The 22,388-nt window shown below is 43.9% G+C and overlaps 1 protein-coding gene and 1 pseudogene across 2 annotated transcripts in view; one reads left to right on the top strand and one right to left on the bottom strand.

The window, feature by feature from the left end:
- Positions 1-6,138: 6,138 nt before the first annotated feature.
- Positions 6,139-17,062, bottom strand: LOC116552676 (annotated as a pseudogene). The gene is made up of 3 exons (XR_004269487.1): positions 17,000-17,062; positions 16,648-16,736; positions 6,139-7,393 (listed from the first exon to the last, which is right to left on the bottom strand). The product of XR_004269487.1 is annotated as a nucleotide triphosphate diphosphatase NUDT15 pseudogene (transcript).
- The window catches only part of PSMD11 (proteasome 26S subunit, non-ATPase 11), a 39,832-nt gene continuing 34,109 nt past the window's right edge, over positions 16,666-22,388 (top strand). Inside the window, exons 1-2 of the mRNA XM_032280913.1 lie at positions 16,666-17,353; positions 19,705-19,806. Of these exons, the coding sequence (XP_032136804.1) occupies positions 17,263-17,353; positions 19,705-19,806 (193 nt within the window). The 5' untranslated portion in view covers positions 16,666-17,262. The remainder of the gene's footprint in view (positions 17,354-19,704; positions 19,807-22,388) is intronic.

Genomic DNA, 22,388 nt, shown 5'->3' with positions numbered 1-22,388 from the left:
GACTATATACTTTTAAAAACGAAAAAAATCAGTTCTCTCCAAATTATAAATTAAATGGTACATCTAATGATTTTCCTTAGAACTTGAAAAGCTTAACCCAAAATTTATATGAAAAGGCAATAGACTGAAATGGTTAAGAAAACTTTAAAGAAGAATAGGCCAGGTGCGGTGGCTCACACCTGTAACCTCAGTACTTTGGGAGGCCGAGGCAGGAGGATCACAAGGTCAAGAGATCAAGACCAGCCTGGCCAACATAGTGAAACCCCGTCTGTCCTAAAAATACAAAAAGTTAGCCTGGCGTGGTGGCAGGTGCCTGTAATTCCAGCTACTTGGGAGGCTGAGGCAGGAGAATTGCTTGCACTCAGAAGGCGGATGTTGCAGTGAGCCGAGATTGTGCCATTGCACTCCAGCCCAGGTGACAGTGTGAGACTCTCTCAGAAAAAATAAAAGAATGTGAGGCGGTTTACTCTCATAGCGACCACAACTATAAAGCCATAGTTGTTCTCAAGCCTAGTATAGTGCCGGACACAGACAGTAGTCTATGAATGTTTGCTCAGTATGCTGATGGGTGAATGAATGAACAATGAGTTGCTTGGGGGATATGTAAAGTGCAGGTTAACCCTGGGTCTTTCATGTCCTTTTGTAACTTCTGTTTTTTGTTTTTTTTTTTGAGACAGACTCGCACTCTGTTGCCAAGGCTGGAGTGCAGTGGCACAATCTTGGCTTACTGCAACCTTTGCCTCCTGGGTTCAAGTGATTTCTGGCTAATTTTTGTATTTTTTAGTAGAGATGGGGTTTCACTATGTTGGCCAGGCTGGTCTCGAACTCCTGACCTCAAGAGATCTGCTTGCCTTGGCCTCCCAAGTGCTGGGATTACAGGCGTGAGCCACCGTGCCGGCCCCTTATATTACTTCTTCTCTGGTGTCAGGATTAACTCTGGAAGTTGTGGGAAGGGCTGAACCTGAAGATTAGGGTGACTCAGAACTGCAAGGACCAGGGAAGTTGAGCTCTGAGAAAGGGCAGGACAGAGAGCTGACTAATTTGTTCCATTTGTGTACAGATACCCTTAAGCAAATTTTATCTTCTACAATTTGAGTATGGGGTTTGTATTTGCTTAAAATTCAGCAAGCCTTCAACAGGAATGTACTCAGTATTAAGTGTGGTGTCAGGTTGGCTGCAGTGTAGGAAAGCTTTTATTCCATGGAAAAGAAGTTCATGATTTTTGTAACTATCTATTATGCAGTTATGTTGCTTTAGATTTAGTTATTTGGATCTCATGATTGGAATAGTATTTTAAATTGGGAGCATCTTACTGTTTGGGAGAGGTTGTTTAGAAATGACAGGTGAAGAATAAAATTATCAGAGTCAAATTTGGCCATATGTAATATGGGCATTAATCATCCAGTGATTTACATATGCCAGTAACAGAATTTACAGAGGTCAGCCAATGGTGAGGTGCTGTTCTCTGGTGGCATTCTGGTAATAATCAGCTCCTGTATGGTGCTTGACAGTTTCCAAAGTACTTTTGTGTTTATATTATTTGTGCCTCCAAAGTATGTAAAGGAGGTTTATTTCAATTCAGTGACCATTTATTGAGCAGGTTTTGTGCCAAGTTTTGTACTAGATCTTGGGAAACCAGCAATAATACAAAGACCTTGACTCCAAGTTGACGTAGACAGATAATATTGGGATTTACGTACAACCAGACGTATAAGTTCGGAAGCAATAATTGAGGGAGACACATATGATTAGGATGTGGTAATGGTAGGTAGTGATGGCTTCCTAGGCTTTGTTATATTTTTTGTTTCAAGGAAGAATTGTGTTTTACATCACTTTGAAACTATATTTCATAATTTACATACGATAAAAAAAAGCTGATAATATACTTTTTTTTTTTTTAGACATAGTCTAGCTCTGTCGCCCAGGCTGGAGTGCAGTGGGATGATCTCAGCTCACTGCAACCTCCTCCTCCCACATTCAAGTGATTCTTCTGCCTCAGCCTCCCAAGTAGCTGGGACTACAGGCACGCACCACCACACCCAGCTAATTTTTTGTATTTTTTTTTTTTTTTTTTTTGAGACGGAGTTTCACTCTTGTTACCCAGGCTGGAGTGCAATGGCGCGATCTCGGCTCACCGCAACCTCCGCCTCCTGGGTTCAGGCAATTCTCCTGCCCCAGCCTCCTGAGTCGCTGGGATTACAGGCATGCACCACCATGCCCAGCTAATTTTTTGTAGTTTTAGTAGAGACGGGGTTTCACCATGTTGACCAGGATGGTCTCGATCTCTTGACCTTGTGATCCGCCCGCCTCGGCCTCCCACAGTGCTGGGATTACAGGCTTGAGCCACCGCGCCCGGCCCTAATTTTTTGTATTTTTAGTCAAGACGGGGTTTTATCGTGTTGGCCAGGCTGGTCTCAAACTCTTGACCTCAGGTGATCTGCCTGCCTTGGCCTCCCAAAGTGCTGGGGTTACAGGGGTGAGCCACCACGCCTAGCTTTGATGATACACTTTTGAAAATTATATTACATTTTCCACAGTTGCACTGTCTTTCCTCTGAAAAGTCTGGATGATCTGTTAGAACATTTAACCTAAGAAAGCCAGGCCCCATGTTGATGCCTGCAATCCCAGCACTTTGGGTGGCTGAAGCGGATGGATCACCTGAGGTCAGGAGTTCGAGACCAGCCTGGCTAACAGGGTGAAACCCTGTCTCTACTAAAAATACAAAAAATTAGCAAGGAATGGTAGCGCATGCCTGTAGTCCCAGCTACTCGGGAGGCTGAGGCAGGAGAATCACTTGAACCCAGGAGGCGGAGGTTGCAGTGAGCCGAGATTGCGCCACTGCACTCTAGCCTGGGTGACACAGCAAGACTCCATCTCAAAAAATAAAAAATAAAAGTACTGCATTTGTATTAATTACACAGACATAATTCTGTATACCAAAGAAAAGTATCCACATTTACTGCAGATTCTTTTGTAGGTTTTGTAGAATGTCTTACTTCATATGAACTTGACCTTGTAAACACTGTAACAAAAACTTTGTTAGAGGTTGGTTTCCTTTTGGAATGGGATCCCTTTATTCTGATAATTGATTCTAACAGAAGACTTCTACTCAATGTGGTAATGGAATGATTTCGGGCAACTCTACTATCCAGCCAGGGAAAGCTAGCTTCCGTGGTGATCCAGAGGTTCTGCTATCACCTTACAAAGCCAAGACATGATTTTTCACTAGGGCTGGCCTTTGTATGACATATATGTTCCATAACGACGCCTGGTGGGAGGCATGTGTTAACATGGCCTAGTGATTTTCTCTGTTTGGTTTTGTGGAATTCAGATACCGGTTTTATCAGTGACTAACCATGACGTGTGGGGACATTGTAAGGTAATTGGTAAGTTTTAGAAAATCTCACAGTGGCTGGGTAATCCGACTTCCTTTTTGTGTAGGATCTGGGGATGAGAATGGCATCCTCCTCCTCCTCCTCTTCCTCCTTCTCCTCCTCCTTTCTTTTTCTTCTTCTAAAAGATGGAATTTTGCTATGTTGCCCTGGAGCAAGAGAGAGCAAGGTGCCACACTTTTATTTTTAACACACACACACACACAATTTTTTTTTCTTTTTTTGAGACAGAGTCTTGCTCTGTCACCAGGCTGGAGTGCAGTGGCACCATCTCAGCTCACTGCAACCTCTGCCTCCTAGGTTCAAGTGATTCTCCTGCTTCAGCCTCCCGAGTAGCTGGGACTATAGGCACGTGACACCACGCCCAGGGAATTTTTGTATTTTTAGTAGAGACAGGGTCTCACCATGTTGGCCAGGATGGTCTTGATCTCTTGACCTTGTGATCCACCCTCCTTGGCCTCCCAAAGTGTTGGGATTGCAGGCATGAGCCACTGTATCCAGCCCATTATTTTTATTTATTTTTCATTTTATATTTTTTGAGACTGCTCAGCCTCTCGAGTAGCTGGGATTATAGGCGCCCACCACCACACCTGGCTAATTTTTGTATTTTTAGCAGAGATGGGGTTTCACCATGTTGGCCAGGCTGATCTCGAACTCCTGGCCTCAAGTGATTCACCTGCCTTGGCCTCCCAAAGTGATGGGATTACAGGTGTGAGCCACCATGCCCAGCTAAGGTGCCACACTTTTAAACAGCCAAATCTTGTGAGAAGTCACTTGTTTATCATGAGGACAGCACCAAGGGATGGTACTAAACTATTTATAAGAAATTGACCCCCATGATCCAGTCACCTCCCTCCAGGCTCCACCTCCATCCAATACTGGAGATTACAATTTAACAGGAGATTTGGGCAGAGACACACATCTAAAACCACATCAGGGATTAAATCATATTATCTTTGTAGTGTAGAAATTCCCCAAAGTCTGTAAACTAACATAAATGTAGTTATGAACCCATGATACTGAAATGCGTTTGCAGAAGCAAACACTACCCAGATCTCCTAGGAATAACAAAGATAAAACCCCATTGAAGATGAGCTCATAATCCATAATTACAAACACACGAGAAAACAATCCTGTAGGAGGGAGAGTCAGCAGACACAACAAACTGTAGGATCAGGCTCCCAAGAGCAGCAATAATGATCAGAAACAGATTAGAGACTTTGTTTTAAAGAATTAAAAACACAAAAGAAGGAACACAAAGCATAAGAAAATAATATGATACTTTGAAAAAGGTCAGCTTTAGAGAAGGACCAAACCAAACTTGCAGGAATGAAAAAAATATCTTTTATTTATTTTTTTCTTAAAATTTTTATTAATCATTTATGAGTAACAAAAGCCCAATATGTGTTAACATAAATAATTTTTTTTTTTTTAAAGATGGGGTTTCACCATGATGGCCAGGCTGGTTTTGAATTCCTGACCTCAGGTGATCCACCCACCTTGGCCTCCCAAAGAGCTATGATTACAGGTGTGAGCCACCGCGCCCGGCCATAAATAATTTTTTTGAAAAATAGCTATTTTTGGCTGAGGGCAGTGGCTCACGCCTGTAATCCCACCACCACTTTGAGAGGCTGAGGCAGGCAGGTCACTTGAGGCCAGTAGTTTGAGACAAGCATGACCAACATGCAGAAACCCCGTCTCTACTAAAAATCCAAAAATAGCCAGGCGTGGTGGTGCATGCCTGTAATCCCAGCTAGTTGGGAGGCTGAGGCAGGAGAATTGCTTGAACCTGGGAGGCAGAGGTTGTGGTGAGCTGAGATCGTGCCATTGCACTCCAGACTGGGCAACAAGAGCAAAACTCCATCTCAAAAGAAAAAAAAAAGAAAAATAGCTATTTTTTTCACATATTAAGACTCATGAAAAACGACTATTTTTCTAAACAACAAAAATTCTTTAGTAAGAAGAGTTGCACTGCTTTACATTTTTGCAAATATCTTTAATTTCTGACAGTAGAAGAAAGCTAGATTCTCATATCTGCTTCTATATTTAGCCTGTTACAATATCACACCAGATAGCTTTTCAAAAATTTCTCTGCATACTCAAGAACAAATGAGAGTGGAGGCCAGGCGCAGCGGCTCATGCCTGTAATCCTAGCACTTTGGGAGGCCAAGGTGGGTGGATCAACTGAGGTTGGGAGTTCGAGACCAGCCTGACCAACATGGAGAAACGCAGTCTCTACTAAAAATACAAAATTAGTTGGGTGTGGTGGCTCATGCCTGTAGTCCCAGCTACTCCGGAGGCTGGGGCAGGAGAATTGCTTTAGCTCAGAGGCAAAGGTCGTGGTGAGCCAAGATTGCACCATTGCACTCCAGCCTGGGCAACGAGAGTGAAACTCTGTCAAAAAAAAAAAAAAAAAAAAAAAAAAGAGAGAGAGTGGAAAAGGCAAATTTTGTGTTAGTATTATAAAAATAGTTTTTACCTAGAATACTCTTGAAAGGCTCTCGAGGGCCCCCAGACAATACTTTGAGAACTATTGCTCTAGATGAATCTCCTCGTTTTACATATAGGGACCCTGGGCCTCAGAGACAGTAAGTGAGAGTCGGGCGTGGTGGCTCACACCTGTAATCCCAGCACTTTGGGAGGCTGAGGTGGGCCGATCATGAGGTTAGGAGATGGAGACCATCCTTAGCTGGGCAAGGTGGTGCGCCTATAATCCCAGCTACTCAGGAGACTGAGGCAGAACTGCATTAGGCTGTGAGGCAGAGGTTGCAGTAAGCCAAGACTGGGCCACTGCACTCCAGCCTGGCGACAGAGAGTAAGTGAGAAATCACTCTCACAGCCTGCTAATGGTAGGATATTAGATGGTTTATGTCACTTCTCTTGGTTTAGGTTCTCAATTGGAAACTTGGGAAATACACCCCAATGGCCTGTCCTATTCCCTGTAAGTTGCAAAGACTGTCATAATATATTACCCCCCACCCAATTTTTTTAAATAAAAGAGGTACATCAACAAACTTGGTAAATTTTGCAACAGGCAGACTGTGTTTGAATCTAAACTACAATATTTGAATTTGGATTTCTATTTGAACAGAACACTAAGGCAAATTCGATAGCATCCTATTCCATGCAAGCTAGTAATGACAAACTGCACAGTAAATGTCATAGATAAACATGGAAAGCAGATTACCCATAAATAACATATTATTTATCATATATTCTGTGTCTGAAATACAATTCAATTACATATTTCAAAAAAATATTCTCAAGTACTGGCTGAAGGGGTGGTGGGTACATCAAGAGACTGGAAATAAACTGGTGATCACAAGAACTTTTATAGATAAAATGGAGTTGTTCCGAAATGCAGATATTTTTCATTCTCTAACCCGACCTTATTTTTGTCTTTTAAAGAAAATCAAGAAATCTTCTCAGCCCCCTAGAGATGATTTCCTTTGCATCCTACCAGATGGTTCAGATCTTCTTTAAATGGATCATAGCCTTGTTCTTTCAAAGAACACAGGGCCCAGAAAAGCTGGTCTAGTGGAGGAAATTCTTCCCAGGGAACCTCCTTCCAACTTTCATTTTTTTCAGGCTCTACACTCTCTGGTTCTGAATCATGAGTCACGTCTACTTCTCCTTTCATTAATATAGTAACATAATGGTAATTTTCCTTCCCAATGAGAGAAGTTACAACTGAGGCAAAGCGAACATGTATCAGGTGAAGAGCTTCTTCCCACGTTTCCCTTCGAGCACATTCTTCCCAGCTCTCACCAAACTCCAAATGACCCCCAGGGAGCTGGAAACTGCCAGCTCCGAAAGACCCTTTCCTCTTCTCCAGGAGGACGCAACGCGAATACTTGCAGCTGGTCACCACGACTCCGACTCCGGACCGCCACCCCTGCGGCTCCGTGCTGGGTGTCACAGTCCGAGGGAGGACCAAAAAATATGTTTTAATTTGATTAACACTAAAGTTTAGTGAACGGACCGGGTGCGATGGCTCACGCCTGTAATCTCAGCACTTTGGGAGGCCAAGGCTGGCGGATCTTAAGGTCAGGAGCCGGAGACCAGCCTGACCAACATGGTGAAACCCAGTCTCTACTAAAAATACAAAAATTAGCCAGCTGTGGTGGTACACGCCTGTAATCCCAGCTACTCAGGAGGCTGAGGCAGGAGAATCGCTTGAACTTGGGAGGCAGAGGTTGCAGTGAGCCAAGATTGCACCATTGCACTCCAGGCTGGGCAACAGAGTGAGACATAGTCTCAAACAAACAAACAAAAATTAGGCGTGAGGGTGTGCGCTTGTAGTACCAGCTGCTCAGGAGACTGAGACCAGAGAATCGCTTGAACCCAGGAGGCAGAGGTTGCAGTGAGCCGAGATTGCGCCATTGCACTCCAGCCTGGACAACAGAGCGAGACTCTGTCTGGAAAACAAAACAAAACAAAACAAGTTTAGCAGATGGATTGAGTAGCAGATTAGAAAGAGTTGATAATATAATCCAGTAAACAATCAAATGAATTTAGGAAAATTCCTTGTAATGTCGTATGGAGAGACAAGGAGATAGAAAACATAAAAGATATGGAAAAGAAAAGCAGATAGTCTTACACAGTCCAACAGAAATATAGTATGAGATACATACATACATATATAATTTAAAATTTTCTAGTACCAACCTAACAGAAAGTAAAAAGAAACACATGAAATTAATCCAAAATATTATTCCATCATGTGATATAAAAATCATGAATAAATATTTTATGTTCTTTTTTCCCACTGTCTTTGAAACCCAGTGTGTATTTTGCACTTATACCACACACAGCTCAGTTGACAGCCATGTGTGGCTAGTGACTATTGTCCTGGAGAATGCAGATCTAACTTACATGTCAAAAGATTTCCAAGAGGAAAGGGAGACAGAGAAGGCAATACTTGAAGAGATAATGGTGGATAATTTTCCAGGATTACTGGGAGGCAGGAATCTTGAGATTCAGGAAAGCCGGTGAGTCCTGATCAGGATGTAAATATTTTGTAGGGAAGCCTATAAAAGCCGAAAACAGAAAATGTGTTAAAACTAACCAAGGGGAAAGATAAGACTACCTACAATGGAACTTCAATTAGACTGAAGACAGTCACCTTTAGTATCTTTAAAATGTTGACTGAAAAGTTACAATGTAAGAATTTTACACCTACTTGAACTATCAATAGTGAAAGTAAAATCAAAGACAAGGTTATCACAACAGACTTTCACTAAAAGAGAACTGTAACACAATTCAAATACAATAAGGTGACTGGAAGTCTGTGGAAATGTGGCAATGTGTGAGAGAAGGGTTCCCCAAAAGAGATAAAAATATAATGTATCTTTTCCTTGTTTTTTAGTATTTTTCCCCCTCTCTAGAGCTTGAATGGCAATGAACGTGTTGAGTTATGGAGTCAGCACTAGTGCAACCTTAACTCCTTGTCATAAGTGTTAGGGAAGCAGGAGCCTAGGAGAGCCAGAGTAAGGCCATTTTAAAATCAACTCCATCTTTTTTTTTTTTTTTTTTGAGGTAGAGTCTTGCTCTGTTGCCCAGGCTGGAGTGCAGTGGTGTGATCTCAGCTAACTGCAACCTCCTCCTCCTGGATTCAAGATATTTTCCTGCCTCAGCCTTCTGAGTAGCTGGTATTACAGGCGCCTGCCACCACACCTGGCTAATTTTTGTCCTTTTAGTAGAGACAGTGTTTCGCCATGTTGGCCTGGCTGGTCTCGAACTCCTGACCTCAGGTGATCTGCCTACCTTGGCCTCCCAAAGTGCTGGGATTACAGGCGTGATCTACCGCACCCAGCTAATTAACTCCGTCTTTTATTTACTTATTTATTTTGAGACGGAGTCTTGCTTTGTTGCCCAGGCTAGAGTGCAGGGGCATGATCTCGGCTCACTGCAACCTCCACCTCCCGGGTTCAAGCAATTGTCCTGCCTCAGCCTCCCAAGTAGCTGAGATTATAGGTGCCTGCCACCATGCCTGGCTGATTTTTGTATTTTTACAAAATTTAGTAGAGACGGGGTTGGTTTCACTATCTTGGCCAGGATAGTCTCAATCTCCTGACCTCGTGAGCCACGCGGCTCGGCCTCCCAAAGTGCTGGGTTTACAGGCGTGAACCTCCGTGCCCTGCCAACCTCATCTCAAAACTAGCAAGGCACATTCCTTGCTAGTGATGACCCAAGGTCATAAGATCTTTATAGTTGAGGAAAGAGCCTAAAGATTACCTGCAAGGACAGACTTCTACAAAAACAGAAAGTCCAGATGTCCCAATACCCATAACAAGATTTGCTTTCAAGATAATTATGCTTTTTTTCAAGTTACTTATGCTTTGATGTACTCACACAGTAGAATGTCAAGGATAGATTTCTTTAAATCAATACCATAATAAATTTGGTCATGCTGTCTGCTCTTCTGCACATAGGCACAGCTTAGTTTAGTCTTTGTATAGGCAAGATACTTATATAAGAAAAACTTAAAGACTGTGTGTTGGCCGGGCGCGGTGGCTCAAGCCTGTAATCCCAGCACTTTGGGAGGCCGAGGCGGGTGGATCACGAGGTCAAGAGATCGAGACCATCCTGGTCAACATGGTGAAACCCCGTCTCTACTAAAATTACAAAAAATTAGCTGGGCATGGTGGCGCGTGCCTGTAACCCCAGCTACTCAGGAGGCTGAGGCAGGAGAATTGCCTGAACCCAGGAGGCGGAGGTTACGGTGAGCCGAGATCGCGCCATTGCACTCCAGCCTGGGTAACAAGAGCGAAACTCCATCTCTCAAAAAAAAAAAAAAAAAAAGACTGTGTGTTCCTCCACTTGCTTTCTGAGAACGCTCTATTCTATAATGAGGTAGCTTTCAATAAACTATCCCTTCTCACTGCACTCTGATTCTCCTTGAATTCTTCTCGTGTGAGACCCAAGAACCTTCTCTTGGTTCTGTACCAAGACTCCTTTTTCCAGTTACAATAAGGTAGGAGAGAGAAGAGAAGGAGGAGCATATGTTCTTTTATTAGCAGGATAGTACATCATAGTATTCCTTTATTTGTTCAACTTTGGGATACAAAATGTTTAGAAAGCTCAGTGAACAATTAAGAGTTACACAGAAAAAAGACATTGTTTTGGAATATAGGGTAGCATAGGGAAGATAGGGATTAGTAGCGTGTTTGGGGTTGTATGAGGACAAGAAAAAGCATGACAGGGTGAGGAGGGAGGCAAGACTGAGGATGAGGAAGCCTAAATGGGAAATAGAATTGACAATTGATCACTACTCTATTACTATAAAAATTACCTATTAAAGGCTGAGCACAATGGCTCACGCCTGTAATCCCAGCACTTTGGGAGGCTGAGGCAGGTGAATCGCCTGAAGTTGGGAGTTGAAGACCAGCCTGATCAACATGGAGAAACCCCATCTCTACTAAAAATACAAAAATAGCCAGGTGCGGTGGTGGGCATACGTAATCCCAGCTACTTGGGAGGCTGAGGCAAGAAAATCACTTAAACCTGGGAGGTGGAGGTTGTGGTGAGCCGAGATCATGCCATTCCACATCAGCTCGGGCAACAAAAATCAGAGTCGGTCTCAAAAAAAAAAAAAAAAAAAAAGAAAGAAAGAAAGAAAAAAAAGATGGGAAATCGAACTGACAATTGATCACCACTCTATTACTATGAAAATTACTTATTAAAGATTCATTTAGCCCTCCAACTGGGCTCCCTGAGGAAGGGGAGTAGGGGGTGCTAATTAGCTAATTTAATCAGCAACTTAATTACAATTTTAATAACTGCCATTGATTGAATACTTATAAATGTCAATCATAGCTCTGAAGTGTTCTAGTGTCTTTAAAAATTTAAGCTTCAAAGCTGGGCATGGTGGTGTTTACCTGTAGTTCCAGCTACTTGGGAGACTAAGGCAGGAGGATGGCTTGAATCCAGGAGTTTGAGTCTTGCCTTGGCAACACAGCAAGACCCTGTGTCTTAAAAAAAAAAAAAAAATTAAATGTCAACAAATCTGTGAAGTAAATTTTTAAAAATTGTGGCAAAATGTAAATAACATCAAATTTACCATTTTAGCCATTTAAAATTATACAGTTCTGGCCAGGTTCGGTGGCTCATGTAATCCCAGCATTTTGGGAGGCTGAGGCGGGCAGATCACTTGAGGTCAGGAGTTCATGACCAGCCTGGCCAACATGGTGAAACCATTTCTCTACTAAAAATACAAAAATTAACAGAGTGTGGTGGCGCATGTCTGAGCAGTCCCAGCTACTCAGGAGACTGAGGCAGGAGAATCACTTCAACCCAGGTGGCAAAGGTTGTAGTGAGCCAAGATCTTACCACTGCACTCCAGCGTGGGTGACAGAGTGAGACTCTGTCTCAAAAAAAACAAAAAAAAAGAAAGAAACAAACAAAAAAACCAATTCTGTGGCAATAAAAACATTTACACTGTTGTACAAATCAAATGAAGTAGATTTTTAAAATAGCTTTACTGATGATCAAACTTTGTATCAGACAGTTTAAGTAATTTGACTGTTGGTAGCAGAGTGAAGATTGAGCTCCTTCTTTGTCTGACTTCAAATTCTGTGCTCATTTTCTTTTTTTTTTTGAGACGAAGTTTCGCTCTTGTTGCCCAGGCTGGAGTACAATGCTGCCAACTTGGCTCACCGCAACCTCCACCTCCAGGGTTCAAGCAATTCTCCTGCCTCTGCCTCCCAAGTAGCTGAGATTACAGGAACCCAAAACGATGCTTGGCTAATTTTGTATTTTTAGTAGAGACGGGGTTTTCTCCATGATGGTCAGGCTGGTCTCAAATTCCCGACCTCAGGTAATCTGCCTGCCTTGGCCTCCCAAAGTGCTGTGATTACAGGTGTGAACCACAGCGCCTGGCCTCTATGCTTATTTTCTATAGCATAGACCTGCAACCTTTTGGAGGGAGATGAGATTTAAACAAGTGAAATAGGCCGGGCACAGTGGCCCATGCCTGTCATTCCAACACTTTGGGAGGTTGAGGTGGGGGGAATCCTTTGAGGCTAGGAGTTTGAGACCAGCCTGGGCAACGTAGCAAGATCTTGTCTGTTAAAAAAAATCAGCCAAGCATAGTGGTGCATGCCTGTAGTTCCAGCTACTCAGGAGGCTGAGGCAGGAGAGTCACTTGAGCCCAGTAGTTCAAGGCTGCAGTGAGCTATGATCATGCCGCTGCTCTCCAGTCTAGGCCACAGAGCATGACTCTGTCTCTAAAAACTTTTTTTTTGTTTGTTTGTTTGAGATGGAGTCTTGCTCTGTCACCCAGGCTGGAGTGGCGCCATCTTGGCTCACTGCACCCTCTGCCTTCTGGGTTCAACTGATTTTCCTGCCTTAGCCTCTGGAGTAGCTGGGGTCACAGGCGCCTGCCATCATGACCAGCTAATTTTTGTATTTTTAGTAGAGATGGGGTTTTGCCATGTTGGCCAGGCTGGTCTTGAACTCCTGACCTCAGGTGATCTACCCACCTCGGCCTCCCAAAGTGCTGGGATTACAGGCGTGAGCCACTACGCCCAGCCTGTCTCTAAACAACTTAAAATTAAAAATAAATAAATAAAAATTTATAAATTAAAATTCAATAAAAACTAAAAACATTTAAAATTGATGTAATAAAATCACAGACTGTCTTAAGCTCTAGGAAGGAAATAGAGTGATATGACGGTTACTGGACTGAAGGCGTAAGAGATTACTTAATGGGATACAGAAGGCCTCTTTGTGGAAATGACCTTTGCACTGAAACTTTTGAGGGGGAAATATAAAGGCTTTGAAGTGAGAAGGAATGTGGCATGTCTGAGACAAAAAAAAAAAAAAAAAAGGCGGGGGGTTTAGCTGAGTAAAGTGTGTAAGGGGCAAAGTGATTTAGAAGAGAATTTCACTGAGTGACTTTCATTTTGGTAATACTTACGTTAGGGAGATTGTTAAGCTATGGATGCAATCAATGACAGGCGACTACTGAGCAGTAGTTCTCGATCCCTGTAATATACAGTCTCAGTGTTATGTAATGAAGATGACCTTCCAAAGTGCTGGAATTACAGGTGAGCTAGATTTTATTTTCCCTGCTTTATAGATGAGAAAACCAAAGATCAGAAAAATTAAGAAACATGTTAAAGTTATCAGCTACTAAGTGGCTAGCCTACTCAAAGGCAAATTTTGGATTTTTCTTCCTTTTCCCTGGAGACTCTGTGGGCAAATCTCCTAAATCTCTTTTTTTTTTTTTTTGAGGTGGAGTCCCGGTCCATCACCCAGGCTGGAGTGCAGTGGCATAATCTCGGCTCACTGCAACCTCCGCCTCCTGGGTTCAAGCACTTCTGTCTCAGCCTCCTGGGTAGCTAGGATTACAGGATTATTTTGTACTTTTACTAGAGACGGCATTTTGTCATGTTGGCCAGGTGGGTCTCAAACTCCTGACCTCAGGTAATCCGCTCACCTCGGCCTTCAAACGTGCTGAGATTAAAGGCGTGAGCCACTGCACCCTAAATCTTTTATGCCATTTATAATGATTGAAAGTCTAGTCTAGTTTAAATAAAAACTTTTAATTTCAGATGTAACTTAACGCTTCTCCCCTAAGTCTCAGGCAGTTGAAAATTTGTGTTTGGTTTACAGTTTCACTCTTTTCATTCTCCATCCTCTCACTCTGCTGTTTCTGGGTCTCCTCCAGGGTAGAGTAAGTTTTGGTGAGAGTAGAGAAGTAGGTGGAATTAAAATAAGTCAAGGTCTCCTCTCTTCATGACTGTTGACATCAGAGGCAGAGACCGGGGTGCTGGTTCTTTCTTGTTGGGAGTATTTACATGTTCTTGTGTTCTTTGGAGGATCTACCTGTGGACCTCAAGACTCCCATCAGTGACTGCCTCCTGAAGTTCATACTTCCAGCCTCTTATTACTGGGTCTCCTCACACTAGCATATGGCCCTACTGAATAGGTCTCTTTAAGAAGGTCCAGGATGATCTACCTTTTCAGCATCCACTTGGTCCTTAAGAACCTTGCCATGTCAAACACAGGGAGTGGAAGCTACCCCATTGCTGCCCTCTCTCCTTGTCTTGTTGTAGAGTATGCCAGCCAGCTTTCCTAATTCAGAATTCTGTAGGCTAGAAGTGGGTGATCATCGTCATGAATGTGCACAAATGCCAAACTCCTCAAGAGACATGTCTAGTTAACCTCAAAACGTTCCCCATGGTGATCACACAGGAATGGGCTCACGTTTCCACAGTCAGCAAGAGTTACTAGCTTGGGAGAAAGATCTGGCAGACACTCCTAGTCTATTACAGGAAGGGTCTGCAACCCTGGGCTGTGGACAGCTGCCAGTCAGTGGTCTGTTAGGAACCAAGCCCCACAGCAGGAGGTGAGCAGCTGGGGAGCCAGCATTACCACCTGAGCTCCACCCCTTGTCAGATTACCTGAAGCATTAGATTCTCATAGGAGGCAAACCCTATTGTGAACTGAGCATGCCAGGGATCTAGATAGTGTGCTCCTTGTGAAAATCTAATGCCTGATGATCTGAGGTGGAAGTTTTATCCCAAAACCATCCCTTTTCCCCACATCCGTGGAAAAATTTTCTTCCACAAAACTGGTCCCTGGTGCCAAAAAGATTTGTGTCCACTGTTTTTACAGTACCCTCTCTTTGTAGTGAGTCCAGCACTCTATCCTCTCCTATGATTTCTTCTTTTTTTTTTTCTTTTTTGAGATGGAGTCTTGCACTGTCGCCCAGGCTGTAGTGCAGTGGTGCGATCTCGGCTCATTGGAATCTCCACCTCCTGGATTCAAGCAATTCTCCTGACTCAGCCTCTGGAGTAGCTGGGACTACAGGCGTGTGCCACCATGCCCAGCTAATTTTTTTGTATTTTTAGTAGAGACAGGGTTTCACTATGTTGGCCAGGATGGCCTTGATCTCCTGACCTGGTGATCTGCCTACCTCGGACTCCCAAAGTGCTGGGATTACAGGTGTGAGCCGCCGTGCCCAGCTTTCTATGATTTCTTCTAAAGCCTCCCACCTCAGCCTCCCAAGTAGCTGAGACTACAAGGTGCACCACCACCATCCTCGGCTAATTTGTGTATTTTTAGTAGAATCAGGGGTCTCTCTGTGTTGCCCTGGCTCAAGCAATCTGCTCGCCTCGGCCTCCCAAAGTTCTGGGGTTACAGGCGTGAGCCACCTCACCCCGCCAGAAGACATTTAATCCAACTCTCCATCAAAGTCATGAGTCCTGTTTACAACAACTTGAGATGTCATCTGCTTTTCATGTGAACACACCCAGGAATTAGGAAGGCAGTCCCTAACTGGCAGCTCTCAGTTCTCTCAATCACGATTTGAGCTTCATCAAATAACTCAAATCCCCTGTTTCCTCCCATATTAAAGGGGAGTAAATATCTTCCTCACAAAACATTTTTGGGAGAATAAAAGTAGATGAATATTAATGGGCTAATCTATTTACAGAGGAAGGTGTGCAACGTTAGTTCCCTTTATGGATCCTTTTATTTTTTTGAGACAGAGTTGACCTGGCACGGTGGCTCACACCTGTAATCCAAGCACTTTGGAGGCCAAGGCGGGCAGATGACCTGAGGTTGGGAGTTCAAGACCAGCCTGACCAACATGGTGAAACCCCGTTAATAAAAAAGCACAAATAAAGAAAAAAAAAAAGAGACAGAATTTCGCTCTTTTTGCCCAGGCTGAAGTGCAATGGCATGATCTCGGCTCACTGCAACCTTCGCCTCCTGGGTTCAAGCGATTCTCCTGCCTCAGCCTCCCAAGTAGCTGGGATTACAGGCATGTGACACCACGCTTGGCTAATTTTATATTTTTAGTAGAGATGGGGTTTCTCCATGTTGGTTAGGCTGGTCTCGAACTCCCGATCTCAGGTGATCCTCCCGCCTCCGCCTCCCAAAGTGCTGGGATTACAGGCGTAAACCACCGAGCCCAGCCTACGGGTCCCTTTATGGGACAGGACTTTCCAGCTTCGGATTGTCATCACCTAGAGAAAGGTCTTCCTTATATTGAATTGTCTTTGTACCCTTTTGGCACCTTTCTTAAGTTTAACCCTAAGAGGTCTCATAGAATGTCATTTTTCTGTCCACACGACATCTTCACTGATATCTCTGACTTTAGTTGAAGGGACTGAAGATATTGGGAAGAAAAATTGAATTTTTCTTCTTTTTATTTTTTGAGCTGGGGTGCTGGGTGAGTCTTCTGTGGATTCCCAAGGGGTGTTTGTGGCGTGAATGGAGCACAGGTGATGTTTCAGTTCATCACGTCCAGCGCTGTCCCAAGATGAAACGCGCGCGTGGGAAGGACCGTTTTCTCCGGCCCTGGCAGGTCTGCCCTCCTGCCCTGCTAGCACGCTGTGGGAGTCAAGCCTGGAAAGCGTGTGTGCGGCGCACAGGCTCCAGACACTGGAACGCTTTCGAATGGTGGCATTGTCTGCCACATAGCGAGCACTTTATAAGGTCACGTATCGCCCTGAATGAATGGTTAAATCGTGGAAGCTGCAAAAAAAGCCACACAGCTGTGACTGAACACCTAGCCCGGTACTCAAGAACCCCTCTCAGGGGTGCGCGAGAGGGGCCAGAATCAAGAAGCCTCTTTTGGAGTGGGCGGGACCGACCTTGGGCTCCCCCTGCGGGGCACCGCCTCTTTTCCTCTCCGCCCGCCCGCTAGGCGGCGCCATGGAGCTTGCAGCCCACCTGCGAGGCACTCCCGCCCTCCCCACCCCTCAGCCCGCGCCCGGCGGAGAGACTACAACTCCCGGGGTGCTCTGGCAGCGGAGCCGCCGCGGGAGCTACGGGCGGAGGGACGCGAGGGCGGGCTTTCCGGGTGTGTGTTTCCGGCGTTGGCGGCCGTGGCCGGGGACGGTGTGAGAGCGGTAAGATGGCGGCGGCGGCGGTGGTGGAGTTCCAGAGAGCCCAGTCTCTACTCAGCACCGACCGGGAGGCCTCCATCGACATCCTCCACTCCATCGGTAAAGGTCGCCGCGCCGCCTCCCGGGCCCTGCCGGCCCAGCTCGGCTTCTGTCGGTCGGTGGCAGCGGAGAGGGGCTGGGCTAGTCGGCTGTGGTGCTGCTGACTCACTGTGTGTGTGAGGGGGGCCGGGCCGGGGGCGCAGGCCGCTCCGATCTCCCCGGAGCCCCCCGGGTCCCACTCTTGTGGGAGGCCTTGAAGCAGCCCCCGGGTTCCCTTGCTGGCTGCTGACTCACGGGGGGTTCAGCGTGGGGTGGGAGAATGGGCCGAGCTGGGCCCCCACCCGTCCCTAGCCTCGTCCCCGGCTCTGGCCCGCACGAGCTGGTCTGGGACCCGGAGCAGTGCCGGGCTGCGAGCTTGTCACGGGCTGGTCCGAGAGTCTCTAGTTGAAAGGCCTTGGCGAAACCAGCCCAGGACGGGCATTTCCCGCCGTTGTAATCAGCACAGCCTGCTCCGGGTGGGAGCGCGAGCGCTTGCTCTTCTCTAGGAGTTTCCTTCCACGGGACGCGGGGAGCTGCTCCCTCTCCCCGCCCAGCCCCACGGCGGAAAGCTCCACTAGAGGAGGGTCTCTTTCAGAATGTGAGAAATGCAGGGGTGACACACACCTCAGATTGGCATTTGGTTTGTGGAGGTGGCCGAGACGCTCATCTGCGCTGTGTAGAGTGTAAGAGTGAGGTGTTGGAGTGGGACCGCCCGGCTACAGGAGGTGACTAATCTTTTCAGACTCCCTGTAGAGGGGTTGGAAGTGAGTTAAGGGAGTTAGTTGTCAGCCGCGGAGTTCAGGGAATGCTTTGCAACGGGTCGGCTGCATGTTGCCGGAAAAATTAAAGACATTTTTCTTAACACTGTATGATGGTCTACACCTGCACACAACAGGAAAACTGAAATGGGAATCCCAGACGGTCGCTTCCGGCAGCTTTCTATTGGGATTCAAGTGTGAACAGAAATTTGTGATGACAGAGGAAGACTTTAATGTTCAACTCATAAAGGATTCAGTTAGGGCATGGACCAGCTCTTCACCGCATGTGATGGGATCTTTTTAGTGTAGCTTGAGAAGATCTGAATTGGCTCAACAAGTAGTATGAGAATGCACCTGTATGTTGGACTGGGAAGATGTTGGCATGTGACTTATTTAGTGTGTTGAATTTTGGTGTTCCAGACCTGCACGGAGAAAGGACAATGACAAGATCCTGATACTTTGTCATCGGGGATACTAGAGAAGGAGAGGAAGTGGTTAAGATGTATCTTTGAATGAATTATGTTAGTAAAAGGTGTTTCATGTTAAAAGTTCTGATCTTGACTTAGGTCAGTTACTTTTACGGAACCGGAGTCATGTCAATCACCGTTCCTTGTGTATTTTATTATGGGTACGCTTAGAACTTACGTGAGGAGCATGAATTTTAGTTTTCTGTGCCTAGTGCCTAATGTTTTGGCATTCATAAAGTAGAAATTATGTTAAACATTACAATTAGAGTATTTCCTGTTTGCCCATTATACTGGGGGAGAGTTCCCTGAAAACTTCACTGTTAGAGCAAGCTTGAGGCATGATGGTTGATGGTCTTACTTTTTCTGGACTCCATCATGGAGTATCAAAATCTTGGTTTTTGTCAAGTCATGATGCTTTGTAAGAGTAGTAGTAACTAGTGATGATCACTACAAACTTGGAGAGACTATTCCACGTTTGAATGTTAAAATAGTTATTAACTGTTGAAAATAGGACAGATAGCACAAAGTTCTTTTCACAGACCTCAATGCATTAAAAAACAGCAGTCTCTCCTAAGTGTAGCTGTGCAGGATCACACTGGGGCTTTGATAGAGTTGTTTTTCTTGAATGGCTTTATAGAACTGCTTATCCCTAACACACCCATCAGCTGAGGCTTTTCACAGACCTAAAGTTTATTGAAAGGCTTTTGACTTACAGTCATCAATAACTTGGTCATTTGATTTTAGTTAGTGGCATAAACGACAGGCATGTTTAATATCTTCACATAACATAGTGACTAGCATGGATCTTGGCATCATAAGTATGAAGGATTTGTTTTGTTTTAATTTTGCTTTAACCACAACAGAAACTCAGTGTATGTAGATAAGCAAAATTCTAGTGGATAGAATGAAGAGACACATTTAAAATCAAAAGAGAATAATACTTTTTTTTTTTTTAATGATTTACATGGAGCATGTCCTACATATATATGATCATTTTTTTTTCCTGGCTTAGAGGTTTTTTTTTTTACTCGCTAGAATTTGTCTTTTGGTAAATATGAATTTGTAATGGGCCTTATGAGGGTGAAATTTCCTTCAGTCTTTACTTTTTGGTCAGGATTTTAAGAGGGTTTGTGTTTTTCTCTCCCAGTGAAGCGTGACATTCAGGAAAATGATGAGGAGGCAGTGCAAGTCAAAGAGCAGAGCATCCTGGAACTGGGATCTCTCCTGGCGAAGACCGGACAAGCTGCAGGTAAGTGCTACACATGGATTGCACCTCAAATGCTGAATGAAATTCCTGTCTTTTACTGGAGTAAAGAATCATGGGACTCCATTCACAAACTAAATTCAGCTTTATTTTCTTGGCAACTTTTTTTTAGCAGGAAATTAAGTGGTCTTTAAACTCAGTTCTTTCATGGCAATTTTGTTTTGCAAATGAGTGACAGTCTTATTTTTTTGGGATATAGTGATCTCTGATTTGTTTCTGGTTTTTGAATTCTCACTGTATTCCCTTACATAGAGGCAGCAACAGTCTTCAATAATTTCACTGAGCAACTCTGATGTATTTAAGATAGATAGCGTCTTAAGCACTTGATTTAAAAATGACCAGGGAGTTTGTATCCAAGTGACTCACTGCTTTTTTTTTTTTTTCTTTTGCTAATTAAGAATGAGAATGAGTAAGACATTAAATGTAGCCTTCCCAAGGCTTCTCCAATAGTACCTAGGACTTTGGGCACATCATTGCTCAAACATTCTAGTTGTAATTGAACCATTGACTGATTAGATTTGACATAATAGTCTGATGGTGGGTGTGTCCTTGGAATGAGAAGAGAGTCCTTTTGACCAGGAAGGACCTTTCATTGGTAAAGTGATTAATAGTATTTAGAGAGGAATCTGTTTAAACTTAAAATGGGTGATTTTTGTCAAGTTTAAAATGAATTTAGAACACATTTGATTAGAATGAATTAACCTCTGGTAAGTGACCTCATGAATTATTTTCCCTAAAATTATGTTGTTCAAGAGAATGATGGGGGTTAGCTAGCACAGCTTCTTGAACTTGAGAACTAAAGATTTTTTTTTTCAATTAAAGATAACTGATTTATTAATTATTAAGCTCAGTCTACAGAATTGAATAAAGATGTATGAAATTGTGAGGATGTGTTTACGTGGGCCTTATATCTTACTGAAAACATCATTAAGTATCTATTAGAAGAACCATACATAATGGTTTTTGAATGCTATGAACTAGTTACTCTTTTTTTTGTTGTTTTAAAAAAATTTTTTTTGAGACAGTTTCAATCTTATTGTCCAGGCTGGAGTGCAGATTGTGTGATCTTGGCTCCCTGCAACCTCTGCCTCCCAGTTTCAAGTGATTCTTCTACCTTAGCCTCCCTAGTAGCTAGGATTGCAGACATGTGCCACTATGCCCAGCTATTTTTTTTTTTTTTTTTTAAGTAGAGGCGAGGTTTCACCATGTTGGTCAGGTGGGTCTCGAACTCCTGACCTCAGGTGATCTATCTGCCTCAGCCTCCCAAAATGATGAGATTACAGGTGTAAACCATTGCACCTGGCCAACTAGTTACTCTTTTAAACACATACATGGTTTAACTTGATTGAATCCTCAAAACAACCTGAAGTAGGTACTGTTATCTGTTTTACACATGAGGATACTGAGCACGGAAAAGTTAAATAATCCACCCAACCTCATTCAACTAGTAACTGGTAGACTTAGGATTTGAACCTGTGTAGTCCTACTTCAGAGCTCATATAGCCACATGACATCATGGCTATTGCTTTCCTTTAATTGTCTACTTACAAATGATCACTGGTGGGTGGTGTCTTTTCATCTTAGGCTAACTTCCCTCCTATTTAACATACATATGGATTCCATTGTCTGTCAGTTAATTTGAGCTTGGGGGGTTCCAAAACAGTTTTGACAGTTACTCCATGCAAAATATAATTAATAATTTTTCTGAATTATAAAGCCAACTGAAGTGATGTGAAAGTTTTTTTTGTTGTTAGCCAGGTGTTGTGGCTCATGCCTACAATCCCAGCACTTTGGCAGGCTGAGGCAGGAGGATCCCCTGAGCCCAGGAATTTGCGACCAGCCCTGGCAACATAGTAAGACCCTGTCTCTACAAAAAAATAGAAAACTTAGCTGGTTGTGGTGTTATTTGCCTGTAGTCCCCAGCTACTCTGGAAGCGGAGTGGGGAGGATTGCTTGAGCCAAGGAGGTTGAGGCTATAGTGAGCTATAATCACACTACTGTGCTCCAGCCTGGGTGACAGAGCAAGACCCTATCTCAAAAAAAATATTTTTTTGTTGCAATATCCAAATTTCTACTTTCTTCCAGTGGCATGAATTAGGAACAAGTGTATGGTATGTAGTCAACACTTCAGTAATTTTCATCCAAAATGTTACTGTTTTGCTTGAAATTCCAATTTTTTATGTAATCTCCTCTTATTTCTTGACCTTCCTGCCTTATGACCCAATACCTGAGAAGTTTAGAAGTGTACTGCTAAGCCTGTTAGAATTTAATAGATGAGTTATAAAGAACTTTCTTTTTTTTTTTTTTTTTTTTTAAAGACGGAGTGTCACCATGATGGCCAGGCTGGTTTTGAACTCCTGACCTCAGGTGATCCACCCACCTCAGCCTCCCAAAGTGCTAGGATTACAGGTGTGAGCCACAACGCCCTGCAAGAAATTTTTTTATTTTTCATTTTTTTTTTTTTGAGACGGAGTTTCGCTCTTGTTGGCCAGGCTGGAGTGCAATGGCACGATCTCGGCTCACCGCAACCTCCGCCTCCTGGGTTCAGGCAATTCTCCTGCCTCAGC

The sequence above is a fragment of the Sapajus apella genome, unplaced genomic scaffold, assembly GCF_009761245.1.
Source record: "Sapajus apella isolate SASKATOON/1434 unplaced genomic scaffold, GSC_monkey_1.0 scaffold12, whole genome shotgun sequence".
Classification (NCBI taxonomy): domain Eukaryota; kingdom Metazoa; phylum Chordata; class Mammalia; order Primates; family Cebidae; genus Sapajus; species Sapajus apella.
The sequence above is the reverse complement of the archived record's forward strand: the minus strand, read 5'-3'. Positions and strand labels throughout refer to the sequence as shown.